Source organism: Macaca nemestrina, chromosome 8 (genome assembly GCF_043159975.1).
Source record: "Macaca nemestrina isolate mMacNem1 chromosome 8, mMacNem.hap1, whole genome shotgun sequence".
NCBI classification, from domain to species: domain Eukaryota; kingdom Metazoa; phylum Chordata; class Mammalia; order Primates; family Cercopithecidae; genus Macaca; species Macaca nemestrina.
Genome location: NC_092132.1, coordinates 153,537,088 through 153,552,103, shown reverse-complemented (window position 1 = coordinate 153,552,103; position 15,016 = coordinate 153,537,088). Strand labels below are relative to the sequence as shown.

The 15,016-nt window shown below is 52.2% G+C and overlaps 1 protein-coding gene across 6 annotated transcripts in view; it reads right to left on the bottom strand.

The window, feature by feature from the left end:
* The window catches only part of LOC105491903 (glutamate rich 1), a 60,075-nt gene that overhangs the window by 17,344 nt on the left and 27,715 nt on the right, over positions 1–15,016 (bottom strand). For all 6 annotated transcript variants that reach the window (XR_011607319.1, XM_011758626.3, XM_011758627.2 and 3 more), the window contains one exon: positions 6,840–6,974. Coding sequence is in view for 5 of the 6 variants with exons in the window: in XM_011758626.3 (XP_011756928.2) it covers positions 6,840–6,974 (135 nt within the window). In the remaining variant the exon portion in view is untranslated. The remainder of the gene's footprint in view (positions 1–6,839; positions 6,975–15,016) is intronic.

Sequence of the window (15,016 nt, the reverse complement as noted above, 5' to 3'; positions counted from 1 at the left end):
CAGTGGCTCAGGCCTGTAATCCCAGCAATCTGGGAGGCCCAGGCAAGCAGATCACTTGGCCCCAGGGGTTCGAGACCAGCCTGGCCAACAAGGTGAAGCCCCTCTCTACTAAAAATACAAAAAAAAAAAAAAAAAAATTTACCTGGGTGCAGTGGCGCACACCTGTAGTCCCAGCTTCTCGGGAGGCTGAGGCAGGAGGGTGGCTTAAACCCAGGAGGCAGAGGTTGCCTGGGTGACAGAGCAAGACTCCATCTCAAATTAATAATGATAATCATCATTTTCTACCTTTTTTCTCAGTTATTCTTTAACTTCAATTAATTAAATATTAGTATCTAGTAAAATGTTCATAATCACTCTATTTTTGTAACACATTCACTTCAAGCTAAAAGTAGTGTTAAGATATACCAATATCTAGACATTTCTCTAGTCCAAATTGCTTAGGCATATGTGCCAACAACAGCTCGGAAATCAAGTAAATATGTTTTAAGAAAACAAATGGCAATGAGAACAAATGCATTCTTTTCTTTTATTTCTTCCTAGGCAAGCAAAACAAAACAAAACAAAACAAAACAAAAAGTGTAGATCTCACAGGTGAGTTACTTCAAAGTTAATGCTTGACACCCTGCAACCACAGTCTTTAATCAAACAGCCAATGCTATGCTCACTGGCTTAAGTCCGGGAAGAATCTAGGAGATGCCAAAGATACAAAAACATGACCATACACAGTGCCAGCCTTTTAGAAACCATCACAGCCTTTTCTGATGGCCCAGGATGCACAAGCCCTCCAGGTCCAGGCTCTCATCTCACTTGTGCATAGGTAAAGGCAGCCGAGCAACATGTCCCTCGCAGGACACCCAGAGTGAGAGAGCGAGAGTGCGCGCACAGCAAGGCGCCCCTCCCCTCTTCTAGGATCAGGCGAGCTTGGACACAGCTGAATGTGTGAAGTCTCATTTCAATAAACCAGCACGACAAGAATGAAACACTGCTAGCTCTGACTTTGACAGGCCCTTGAGAGGGCGAGATGCGAGGACTGTGGAGCGGGGGCAGCCCCACCACCCGTCCCCCGCACCCACGAGCCAACACTCTGGAAGGCCTCAGAGAAGTCAGGCTAGGGCTCCTTCAGCAAAGGCAAAAAGCGGAGAGAGCCACGATTCTGTCAGAGCATGGACGGATGTTTAACTCATACGGAATCCACATTAGAACTGCGCATTTACTGCATGCTTCCAGAAGCCGTGAAGTTAGTAGCTAGTTCAACTGGTGCTTGCTGCTAGAATAATCATCACAATAGCTCTCCACAGAAATGACTTATGTTCATGATTCTGCCGCTGGATCTGAGCACAGAATCTGAGTCAATGCCTCAAACACCGCTTGTGATTACGAACCGGGGAAATACTGACACTTGCCTTATGGGCTGTTTTTATACAAAATCATTCAACGCAGTTCACCAAATATTGACTTAAGAATTCCACCAGGCGCCAGGCTAAGGCGCCTCACGGAATAAAAAGCCGGCAATGCTCACGTTTGCACAAGCTTTGCAATAAGCCCAGACGGTCTGGCACAACAAACGCTAAGCGTGTGGGTCGACTATCACCCCCTGGGCAGGGAAGGGGCCCGCTAACAGCACGCGCTGAGGGCGCGCAGGGGAGAGGCGGGAACCCCTAGACGGAGGCGGCGGCGCGGGGAGCGCGACTGGAGGGAGGCGGGTCCCTGTGGAGCGCGGCAGGAGGGAGGCGGCAGCGCAGGAAGCGCCCCGGCGGCCCAGGCGAGGCAGGAGGCGGCGCCCACCCGACCCAGGGCTGAAGTCAGCGGAACCCGGGCCAGTGCCCGCGGCGCCAGGGGGAGCGCGCCAGGCCCGCGGGGCAGCCTCGGGGCGTGGCCAGAGGGACCCGAGCCGAGGCCGGAGCAGGTGGACTTTGGGGCGGCCACGGAGGAATCGGGGTCGAAGTGCGGGGCGGCCCCGGGTGCAGCGGCCCCGCCCCTAGAACTGAGCGCGCGCAGAACCGGCGCAGGCCTCCGAGGCTTCCAGCCGAGACGGGACCCGGGTTTCCCGAGCAGGGTCTGAGGCTCCAAGGACATCCTGGAGGGCGGGAAGGCGCCGAGAGACCCGCCTGGCCCCGATCCCCGACCGCAGGAGGCTCTGAAAAGGCGGGGGAGACGCGGGGCGGCCCGCGGTTAAATTCATCAGGCACCCCATGCAGTTCCCGGCTGCAAAAACACGCGAGACAGGAGAGGAGCGAGGGTCTGCAACCCAGGTGGGGCAAGGGCGCCTTCAAGGCCGTGGCGAGCGGGGCGCAGGACGCGGCGAGGCTCCTGAGCCGTCCACGCACGTTTCCCCGACGTTCTCGCAGAACCCGCAAAGCAGGACCCCGGCCCCAGCTCCAACCCGCGCACCTCCGACCCCCTCTCCCCCGCCCCACCCGTCCACTTCGGTCCCGCCCCTCGGCCACGCCCTCCGGTCCCGCCCTCTCCCCCCTCCCCCCCAACCTCGGTCGCGCCCCCGGCCCCTCCGCAGGCGCACACGCTCGCTTCCCTCTGGGCTTCCTTAGCGCTGCGCCCATTCTGTAGGTCAGGCTCACATAGGAGCCCCCCCAGGTAGGATCAGCTTCTACAGCGCCCTCCTGGAGCTCCTCCTAGTCTTAGGGCCTGAGCACACCGCCCAACAAAAGCGTTTAAAAAGCATTTGATACAGTGAATTACTTGGTAAACCCTGATTACTCAGTGTACTTCCAAAAAGGAAAAAATGTAGCTCAGAAAACAAGCCCTGTTATTATTAACTTAATCTAAGAAGAATGAGTTAAGCAGCTGAGAAGTGGGGAAAAGTGGTAACTACCAGAAAATGGAGGTCAAGGGAAACAACTGCTACTGAATAAAAACAATGAACAGCTGAAATCTGGGCTTCCTGGCAGCCAAAGCAAAAAGGGTATCCATGGGAAATCACTCTCTTATCCAACAAGAAGTATACGAGTTCATAAGAACAAAACGTTTTTCTGGCGCTGAACTTTAAAGGGAGTACCTTTCACCTGGATTTCTACAGAACTGCTAGTGACTGCACAGTGAATGGGGAACAAGATTTTAAAGGACAGTTTTACAAAAACAAGGAAAGAAGGCCAACACTCTCCATGTCTTTCGATTAATCTGCAATAAAAGGTGAATATAAAAAGTGAAACTCCAAGATGATATTTTCCCAGAGAGGTAGACTCATATAAACTAGGTGAAGAGCTCACGAATGATTTTTTTTTTTTTGAGACGGAGTCTCACTCTGTTGCCCAGGCTGGAGTGCAGTGGTGTGATCTCAGCTCACCATGGCCTCCGCCTCCCCAGTTCAAGCAATTCTCATGCCTCAGCTTCTCAAGTAGTTGGGATTACAGGTACGTGCCACCACACCTGGCTAATTTTTGTATTTTTAGTAGAGACAGGGTTTCGCCATGTTAGCCAGGCTGTTCTCAAACTCCTGACCTCAGGTGATCCGCCCACCTTGGCCTCCCAAAGTGCTGGGATTACAGGCGTGACCCACTGTGCCTGGCCTCACCTATGATCCTGACTGGATGTAAGGCAAGCATTTCCAAAACCTAATGGACTGATCAATTCCTGTGTTCCCTGAATGAGGCTCTGAGATGCTGGTGGTGCCCCCACACCCCTTGTCTCCTCCTGGAGGTGTCTGGCAGGAGCGAGAAGGTGCACCGCCATGGAAGTTGCCGGCCACTGTGTGCCACTGGAAAACCCAGGGAAGAGAGGCATGTTGGGGGCACTGTAGACATTTTCTTCTAAAAGTTACCTGGCTGGACTTGTTTCCAGCACAGTGGCATAGGGACACACTCTCATGCTGCTGGGAAGGTAACCAGTGTCCCCACAGTGGTCAGCTGGGCCCAGAGTCCTGTAATGCGGTCTACACAGGAGAAGACGGACGTGAGGGATATTTTGAGGACAACGTGCTTACCCCAGCTGCCCGGAGGAATGTTCACATCATTGTATTTAATAAACTCTGTAACTTCAGGTAGGGCAGTGTTCCTATGACACGCAAGGACCACGAGCAGAAGAGTGTCCTGCCAGATAAGTGAGTTCACCTGCTAAATGCGGCTGTGTAGCATTTTCCATGGAGAATCTGCCAAAAAGGACAGCTTTCTTCTGGCATAATCTATAGTGGGTTGTTCTGTCACTGACAGGCCAGGGGCTCACCAGCTTTGGGAGAGCAAGACACAACCCCACAGCAACAAGAGAAGGAGTATGTGCATGTTTCTGTCTAGAGCCGAGACCCATCAACCCAGGTGGGAGAGGTCCCAGAACCACATCCAACACAACACCACTCAAGACTTCCCACAGCCCGTCTCCTTCCACCTGTTCCTGACGAGCTGTGAGCCCAAAAGCACCCAGAGTCTGTGCTTGTCACATTCAGAGATTACCCACAGAACACAGACAAGACAGAGACAAACGGCTGGTACTTGGGTCTTCCTGTGCTGGCTTCTGGGCACAGGCCTGCCTGTCTTCATAACAAATACACACAGGCCCTAACTGATATGGTTAATGAGCACTAAATCTCCACTTATCACAAGGCAGTGGCCAGGTACCCAGGACAAGACCAAGGGCAGGGCCTCAGCCTGATGGAACCGGGACCGGCAGACCCGAGACCAGGGGCAGGGCCTCAGCCTGACGGAACCGGGACCGGCAGACCGGAGACCAGGGGCAGGGCCTCAGCCTGACGGAACCGGGACCGGCAGACCCGAGACCAGGGGCAGGGCCTCAGCCTGACGGAACCGGGACCGGCAGACCCGAGACCAGGGGCAGGGCCTCAGCCTGACGGAACCGGGACCGGCAGACCCGAGACCAGGGGCAGGGCCTCAGCCTGACGGAACCGGGACCGGCAGACCCAAAGGCGCAGCAAGTGCTACTGCGGGGGTCCAGACGGCCTTTGGGAGGATGGAAACTAAGTCTCAGAGGCCAGGCAGCCAGGAGGGGCCAGGCTGAGGGCTAAGCACCAGGTGTGACACCCATGCCTGGGTGACAGGGCCATGGGCAGCCGATCCAAGCCGCTGCGGGGCCGCCCGGCACAGGGCAGGGCTGCTCAAGGTCCTGAGTGCAAATGCCCAGAGGGCCCAGTGCCAGGCACAGCAAAGGCAAAAACAAACAGCACTTGCCTCTGCAGCTTCCTGGGAGTTGAGGTGTGGGCCCCACCTGTTCAAAATGAAAGCCAGCGACCTGAGTGCTTCCAACAACGTTGGCCATTGCTTTCCCAGCTCCAGTTCTCACCTCTGTGCTTAAAACCGCAACAGAAAAAGCTCAAAGGCTCTTGCTTCTTGTGTGCCGTGTTCCCACATTGACCTCGGAGGGTCAGAGACAGAGGGGTCCTGTCCTTGCTTCTCCCGGCCTCTGGCTCCTGAAGGCCCTGGAGGCTCCATCAGCTCCGCAGCTGCAAGGCTGTGCTTGGGGCTTGCTCTGGCCATTTTCTCTTTCATTTTGAAGAACAAAGGTAGGAAACACGATTACAGGGTGGGCATTGCTGCCTTTTACCCAACTTTACCATTTCAAGTCACTGGCACCAGGCCATCCTGACAGCCTGCCTGGAGGAGGTGGCAAGGGGGCCCGGGCAACAGGAAAGGAATGACTCCTCAAGGGCTCCTGGACACACGTCCTCAAGCAGCAGCTTGTGAAGAGGAATGCCTGTCTACCTGGTGCAAGTATCTTTCCACTTCCTGTAAGAACACTGGCTAGCCCGGTCCTGACACAGCCTGTCTGGGAAGCAGTGATGGCTCATGGCCAAGTCAGCCTTCTACGCTGGGGTCCAGCACAGGTCTGCCCTGGGAACATGAGCAGCATGGACAACGGGGTACAACAGGGCGTGAAAGCCAGCCGCGGACAACAGGAAGGGCGTGAGCGAAGGCCGATGCGCTTCCTTCTTGAACAGATTAAGTACACAATGAAGCATATTCACCCAGAGTATTTATCTTCATAAGAACATAATTAAATTTTCTAGTTAAATAATCTATTTATCTAATAATTGTGTTTCAAAGATTTTCAACAGGGCTTGAAAGGATGAATCCATTATTCCCTAGTTATCTCATTTTTGTTTGGATGGTTTCTGATCTTTTAGGAAGCCAGAAAGACAAAAGCAGTCAAAAACCATATTTTGTTGACATTCAAATTAATTAATGTTTGTAGTACAGAGTTTCTTAGTTTATATATTGCTACAAATCATCTAGGTACAACTTTTATTTGAAAATTCTAAATTCCTCTTGTGCACCTTAAAAAAGATCAACGTAAAGCGAAAAGAACCATATCCCTCTTAAGGTAAAAAGTATCTGGGCAACTCCAGCTTTTCCATGCTCAACAGTAAACTGTATTAAGAGAATATTGTATGTTCTTTCATTCATAGGACATGCAACAACAGCAATTATAATGATTTTTTCCAAAAGAGATTCGAAATAAGTTATTTCCTTGATTACAAATTTGATGTACAATCTCAGAAATTTTGAGAAACTTGGAAATTCAAGAAAATAATGTTTTACTAAACCAAGACAAGTACTGTTAACAATTATTTAATGGCATTTAATATGTATTTAGTTCCAGAGTACTCCTAAAGCATTAACAAACATGGGCTATAGTCATATTCCCACTTTCAATCTCCCCCATATGAAGTCTTTTTTCCTGTCATTACAAGTTTTTAAGCATCACTTTTAATGGCTATAGAATACATACGTACACCATGTGGTTCACTATACATTGTAAGAACATGCTCACCTACCCCCTTGGTATAAACTTAGATAAAGGTATTACAATACTTCAAAACTGGGAAATAAGAGCTTATCTGCAAAGATGTCCACCTTTCCTCCCACCCAGCATTTTACCTTCTGTGTCGTCCCCGCTGGAGGCGTGCTCGGGGCTCCCACAGCTGCTGGGCTCGGGCCAACAGGGGACATAGCCCTCGGGAGGCCCACTGGCGGTGTACAGCCGTCTGGCAGTCGGGGTCTCAGAGCTAGCATCTGCAACACAGGAGGAAAGCAGCAGGAACTGGTAAATATCACAAAACGCAGTCATACATTTATTTGCCTTGATTACATCATCATTGTTTCTCTAAATTCATTCAAGATGTGAAATCAAATAGCTCAATAAAACCTAACCACTGTCATAAATACTGATTTTAATATGTCAAGTATTGTGCCAGAAAAGCAAGTCAGCTACACATCCAGCCAAGACAAAGGAACTGTCCATGATTATTTGAATTCACATTAAATTACTTATCATGTAATACATAATAAGTTTTGTAATACAATACAAAAACATAACTAACTCATGAGCATCGCACGACACACCCTTTATCATCACACCAGGAGTCCCTGGGGATTTTTCTCCACACGTGCTAACAACATGTATACACTGTGGCTGTGTGCACACATAGACACACACACAACAGACACACAAACATCCAGAAAACAGAGACAACACACACACATACACACACAGAGACAACAGAGACAGCACACAGATACACACAACAGACACACATGTGCAGACACATCAACATCCAAAAAACACACACAGAGATAACACACAGAGATAACACACACACACAGATACACACACAAATACACGGACAACTCACACAGAGGCACACAGACACAGAGACAACATACACAGCCACACACACAGATATAGACCACACACACAGGGACAACAAACATACACAGACACAGACATGTACAGAGACACAGAGAGATACACAAATACACAAGCGCACACACACACACATCTTCACGGGATCGTGTCACACACTTTATTATTATACACTCATATAAGTTATACATTTGTATCTTACATGTATAACATCATTTAGAGTGAATACAGCATGTTAAAATGACATATTGCAACTTAAATCTGCATACTTTTAATGGCTACATCATATCCCATGCGATGGAATTATAACCAGGACTTAACCACTTTCCTCAATGGCCACGTGGAGCTGACCAGAGGTCGCCACTGCAGACAGCTGCTGGGACCTCCCTGCTGTGTGCCCCTCTACCAGAGGTCATCACCACCGTGGACGGCTGCTGGGACCTCCCTGCTGTGTGCCCCTCTGCGTACGTGGCTGTTTGGTTCCTGCACAGGGATCTGCTGGTTTAGGGGCAGGTGCTTTTGCCGGCTTTTCACGCACACTGTCTGGAAGGCAGCAGGGCCACTTCCTCTCAAACTGTTGGACACTAGGCAGCCTCTGTCGGTTTAGTCTTCCTTTTTTCATGCAGAATATGGCAGTGACGCTCTTGCAGGTGACAAACACAAGTGGACATCCCAGCTGGGCTTTCACCAAATGATGTGCATTTGATTTTGAAAACAACAATGACAGCTATTGAGCAAAATCACTAACACATATAATAGAATGTAACTGTAAAAACCGTGAAGCCTTTTCAGGTTCCACTGTCGGTAACATGCTTTGCTGTCTTGAAGGCAGGGTGCCAGAATCCTAGTTCTTAAACTAATCGGATTCACCGCAGCTGATTAATTCCTATGTCATTCCCTGCCAGAGCCAAGGGCGGATGGAGATGGCTTCTAAGTACACTGTCCCTATTGGGTAAATCAACATTTGATCATTTGTCACAGAATATTTTTGGAAGCTTTTAATCAGCTAAATCTTTCTAAATAAGAAAGTTAAACAGAACTTAGAAATGTCACTGTTCACTTAATCATTAGGATGGACACGGGAGGGATCAGGGAACACTCAATGACTCACGCAGAGAAAACAAGAAAACAAGGACATGGCTAAGAGGATGGGTCCAAAATGTACCGCGCCAGGGAGACGGTTCCGGTCTGTGGGTGACCGCGGGCCGGGCTGCGCTTCTAAGCCGTAAGTGGCACCTCCTGCCACAGTCACAGGCACCAGGCAGACAGGAGCACCACGAGGGGCCTCAAGGCTGGCCCGTCTGTGAATCACGGTGACCTTATAATCCATAATACCTTCTGGTTCTGACGTTTGATATTCTTTTGGGTAACTTATGGTTTACTGTGAGGACATTTATGCCTTGCACAAGTTGGATGTTACATGTCTTGATCAGGTGTAAGGAAGAGACTGGTTACACTTTATGGGGTGGGCGACAGCGAGAAGATTCCCCGTCTCATCGTCTCCGCCACCAGACGCACAGAGAATGCAGCATCTGTGAAGCATAGCTCCCCCGGACCTGGCATCTAAGAGTCAGGTCAGAGAGGGGCAGGCAGAACCCCACCTCCCTGCTGGACAAGTCACAGGCACCAGCATCCCTCAGGAAAGGCAGAGGAGTGTGGTGGCTCAGAGCCCGGGGTGACAGGCGGTTGGGTGTCCTGCGGGTTCCACCAGCGTCACCCCTTCGCAGGTGTCATTGAACCTGGCTCCTTTCTTCCCGTCATGTTCTCTTCGGCTCCTCTGGGCTGCTCCTGGCAGCCATCAGTTATGGAGGGGCTCATGGCCAGCCCCTGGCCCACTTTAGGTGACCGCCGGGTACCACCCAGCCCTGTGCGGAAGAGACCCTCATCTGTTCCCTCCTGGCTCTCCCACCATCTTTCAAAGCTCCTCCTCCCTCTCCCCACAGCCCTTGCCCTTGCTTCACCAGGAAAATAAAGAAATCAGAGAAGACTGCCACGGACACCTGCCCACCACGCTGGCTATGAGCAGAGCCCACATCTGACACAGATCCTTACGCCGCGCACCTGGCAGAGGCCAGCCATCCTGCCTCTGAGAGCGCGGCAGCTCCCACCTCCCTCCCTCTCCTTCCTCCCCATCAGCCTGCGCCTGTGCTCTTTCCTCTCACCCTCCCTCCCTCTCCTTCCTCCCCATCAGCCTGTGCCTGTGCTTGTTCCTCTCACCCTCTCTCCCTCTCTTTCCTCCCCATCAGCCTGCACCTGTGCTCTTTCCTTTCACCCTCCACTCGTCTCCTTCCTTTTGGAGACCTCCGTGGGGCTCTCCTGTCCTCACCGTGACTTCCCTCCCAGGAGGCAGCTGGCGTTACCTTGCTGCATGTGCTAGCAGGGCTCTCTGTGTATACACAGATGCACACATATTGTTCTTTCCTCTGTCTTTTAAATGAATTCAGCAGCGAACTCTCACGGCCTCTTGCTTCTTCACCCATGGCCTGTCTTGGTGCTGAGGCTCCCATCCCTCCTGACAGCTGTGAATGGCCCCAGGGGACGAGGCGGACACCACTCACTCTCCAGCCTCCTGCTGGCGCAGGCGCAGGCTCGGCCTTGTCTCTTCTCTGAACAGCGATGGAGAAGCCCGTGCAGCGCTGGCCACACACGGGCCAACTGAATCAGCAAGAAAAAGTGCTGGAGGCAAAACCAGGGCCCACGGTGCCTCCTGCTGCATGCCCACACCTCGGGGTGCCTGGAGAGAAGCTTGGCTCAGACTCCCAGTGACAGGCCTGCAGGTGCCCAGCTCCAGGCGACCCCTCCTCCTGCCTCCCTTGTCAAATCATCCCCTCGCCTGGCACGGAGCCAGAGGTCTGAGGGCGGGTGAGGGGTCAGGGCAGGTTCTACCAGCTCTTTGCCATTTTGGTCTCCCTGCCCCCACCCACCCCACGCAGCCCTTGTGGAAGCCACACGGTGCCCACCCCCTCCTGCCACCCTCAGCCACCCACACAGGCGCCCTCTCAGGAGAGGAACTTCAGCAGTCAGCACAGCAGGTTTTCCCTGAGCAGATTCAGGACATGCAGCAGCAGCACATGGGTCTGAGAGACAGAGCAGAGTGGGTGACGGGTGTGGGGTGACCTAGGCTTGAGCCCCTGGGAGAGGCCGTCCCCGAGATGAGGAGTGTAGGGACCAGGAGCTTTGTTTTGGGGAATAAGGCAGCTGCCTGATGGGCTACAAGGGACAAAAATCCCTGCGTTTGGGGTTGGGCCCAGGTTGGAGAGCTCACGGGGGGCCACAGACATGTGCACTTGTGACACAGGAGCCATCGGACCTGGGAGTGGGTGTGGACAGGAGTCGGAGGCATGAGCTCTGGGTCCCTCCACGTGCAGGGGTTGTGGATATGAGTCAACTTAACATGCAGAAGGGAATTATTCAGCCAAAGACAGAACACTTTAATATTTTAATGCATCATATAAACTACCCTAAGAAAGGCCATCCTAAATCATATTCCTTTTTTTTAACTTTTGAGATGGAGTCTCGCTCTGTTGCCCAGGCTGGAGTGTAGTGGCTCGATCTCAGCTCACTGCAACTTCTGCCTCCCGGGTTCAAGCGATTCTCATTCCTCAGCCTCCCGAGTACCTGGGACCACAGGTGCACCACCATACCCAGATAATTTTTGTAGAGACGGGGTTTTGCCATGAACTCCTGACCTCAAATGATCCTCCTGCCTCAGCCTCAAGTGCTGGGATTACGGGTGTGAGCCGCCACGTCCGGCCCTGAATTACATTTCTGTCAGCAATTGATGAGTATCCATTTTCGTGAATTCTCGATGACAAGGTGGTCATTGAAAAAGTACACACTTTTGAAAAATATTTTTAAAAAGTATTTTAGAGTCGGGGTGTCACTCTGCGGCACAGGCTAGAAGCAGTGGCGTGGTTAGGGCTCGCCGTCTCCCTGAGCCCCTGGGCTCAAGCAATCCTCCCTCCTTGGCCTCCTAAAGTGCTAGGATTACAGGCCTGAGCCACTGTGTTTGGCCTGAAAAGTCTTTTGTCCGTTTTGCTGGAAAAAGTGCTGGAGGCAAAACCAGGGCGCATGGTGCACCTCTGTCCTCCTCACATAGGATGCCACCAAGTAGCACTAAGCAGTCTCTGTGGGTTTTTTTTAACCAGGGAGGGTCTCCAGGATCATCTTGCAGGGAAACTGCAAGTGCCAAGCACAGCTGCTGTGCGTGCTCCCAAGTCTCAGCTCAGCCTTAGTGGGAGGCTCAGTTGAGTCCAGGAGCTCAGGCCATGGGTGCCAGGACCATGCCTGGGAAGAGGCACCGCACTCCAGCCTGTGCAACACAGGGAAACCCTATAAAAAAAACCCCAAACCCACTAAATTTCAGCTCAGAAACTCCCCGCGCATTTGGCTCCATTCTACAATATGGTCACAGTTACTCTGAAATGAGATGTGTAAGGTTGGTTATTATCAGGAACGAAAGAAAACGGTATTTCCCACCAGCAAAGATAACTGGCAAAATGCTAAGGCAGGGAGCGCTACCCCGACGAGAGGGCTGGACAGAAGAGTGGAGGCCACCCCGATCGCTGTCCTGATGGCCTTCTTCTCTCCTGGTACCACGACATTTCAAGTAATTAGATCTACATCAACTGAAATCAGTGTAAAACCCGAGGACAAGCACCACAATGCTGCCCGGTATCTCTGCCGCACGTGGCACCCAGACCCTCTCCACCTCTCGGGGAGATGGCGACTCACAAAAGCGGGCGTTCTGGAGAAGGAGAGCGGCTTCATTTACCTCCTATTTTCATCATATTTAAACAAGCTCCAGCATCCAAGATCTCAGCACACACGCGAATGCACACACACGAGCAGGTAGACACTCAGACCCACAGAGGCACACAGGCCCGCACACGTGCACAAACCCGCACAGGCACACAGACCCACACGCGCGCACAGACGCGCACACGGGCACAGACCCGCACATGCGCACAGACGCACACATGCGCACAGACGGGCACAACGCACAGACCCACACACGCGCACAGACCTGCAAAAGTGCACAGACCCGCACCCGCGCACAGACCCCACAGGCGCACAGACCCGCACATGCACACAGATCCAAACATGCGCACAGATCCGCCCACACACATAGGCCCACACAGGTGCACAGACCCGCACACACGCACAGACCCGCACACGTGCACAGACCCGCACAGGTGCACAGACCAGCACAGGTGTACAGACCTGTACACACACACCCGCACACACGCACAGACCCACACACATGCTCACGCCCGAAAGCTCCACTCAGTCCTCACTACCCTGCTTCCAAGCTACAACTCCTTACAGCTGTTTCCTAGGCCATAAAAGGTTCCACTGCCTCGTGGCTGCTCCGAGAAGGTGCTCAGCCCTGGAGGTCCTGGCCCCATCGGATGGGCTCCTCCGTGCAGATGTGGTTTGCCGTCTTCCACAGACTCTTAACCAGCTAATCACAGTCTTGGTGAAATATTCCTTTATCAGAGGCTTCCACATGGCAGATAATAGGAAAAACTCTCCTAAAAAATACTTAACAATGCCAGATAAAACACAGCAAACCTTCCTTAAATGCACAGCCCAGCTCTCAAGACAAGAGCAATCTGGCCCAAAAATGAAGGAGGAAAAGCAGTGGAGAGGAAGTGCAGGTGCCAACCACACTGCATGCAGTATCATGGACAATGTGAACTGTCCCCAAACCATCTACCAGTGACACAAATGCTGCAACTTGACCTGATTTTAAAATACACATGGAAAAGCCAAGGGCCAAGAAGGGCAGACCAAGGGCTGAAGAATAATGAGGTGGACAGGTCTGCCCTGCCGGATGGGAGCACGCCGTACCCACGGGTGGGTCTGCCCTGCCGGATGGTAGCACGCCGTACCCACGGGTCTGCCCTGCCGGATGGTAGCACGCCGTAGGATGGGAGCACGCAGTACCCACGGGTGGGTCTGCCCTGCCGGATGGGAGCACGCCGTAGGATGGGAGCATGCTGTACCCCAGAGCAGCTGGGAAGCTGAGGCATAGGCGCGGGCCCGGGACAGAGCCGCTGCCACAGGGGCTGGCCCAGCACAGAGGGCTGAGGAAACTGCAGCCCCAGGTGAGCAGCGCAGAGTCGGACCACCAACTCACACCAGACAACAACTGCAAGGGCAAACACTAACTATGATACGTGTGTTTTTTTGCAAAAAAGTATAAAATATCTTTGCTATTGAGGTAGATTTTAGATAAAGATTTCTTAAAACACAAAAACTATGAAATTAAAGATGAAGTCACATTATATCAACTTCTAAACAATGGAAGTCACTGACGTTTTTAAAAATGAAAAGGCAGCCAGGCGCAGTGGCCCACACCTGTAATCCCAGCACTTTGGGAGGCTGAGGTGGGTGGATCAAGAGGTCAGGAGTTCAAGACCAGCCTCACCAACATGGTGAAACCCCGTCTCTACTAAAAATACAAAAATTAGCTGAGCGTGGTGGCAGGTGCCTGAAATCCCAGCTACTCAGGAGGCTGAGGCATGAGAATCGCTTGAACCCAGGAGGCGGAGCTTGCAGTGAGCTGAGATCACACCACTGCACTCCAGCCTGGGCGACAGAGCAGGACTCTGTCTCAAAAAAAAAAAAAGAAAGAAAAGGTAATCCATGAGAGAAGGTGTTTGCTGGGCTTTGGAGCATCTAAAGAACCCCAGAAATTGGTAAGACAAGCCCTGCAGAAACACGGGCAAAGGCAGATGGTCAGGAGGCATGAAAGGCTGTCCAGTTTCATTAGCTGGGTAACGTGCATTGAATAAGAAACAGAAACCTCACACTTGATTAGTGAGACTGCAAACACCTGGATTAACCGGGCTCTGGAGAAACAAGAACGCCGGGTGAGTCAAGCAGACACACAGTGGCATAGCTGCTTCAAAGACAAGCTGGGAATCTGTCCCTCCATTGAAATGTACAACCAACACCTCTCTAGGCACACACCCCAGGGAAACTCCCCAAGTGCAGACACACGAAGACAGAGAAAGATGCCAGAAACCACAGGAGCAGGCACCTCCCACTTCCAGCCAAGATGGAAAAGACTTGAACAGACACTTAGAAGAAGAAATGCAAATGGACAATAAGCACAATCGAAAGCAAAACATGAAAGAGGCCGGACGGTGCAGTCCGTGCTGCAGGATTCACTCTCACCACACTCAGCACCAGGTTCCGTGACAGCGGACGGTCACGACTCGGCAGGAGGGTTTGCATCTTGTGTAGGAGTAACATTGGTGCTCGCAGCTAACGGCCAAGACCCGCCAAAGTGTACCCTTTCGGCCCGCACGGCCTTGGTGATGGACGCAGAGGGGCAGGGCGGAAGCCAGAAGGCAGGAGCGAGAGCTGGACGCCCAGGGAACCAGGCGGAAGCCTGTCTCAG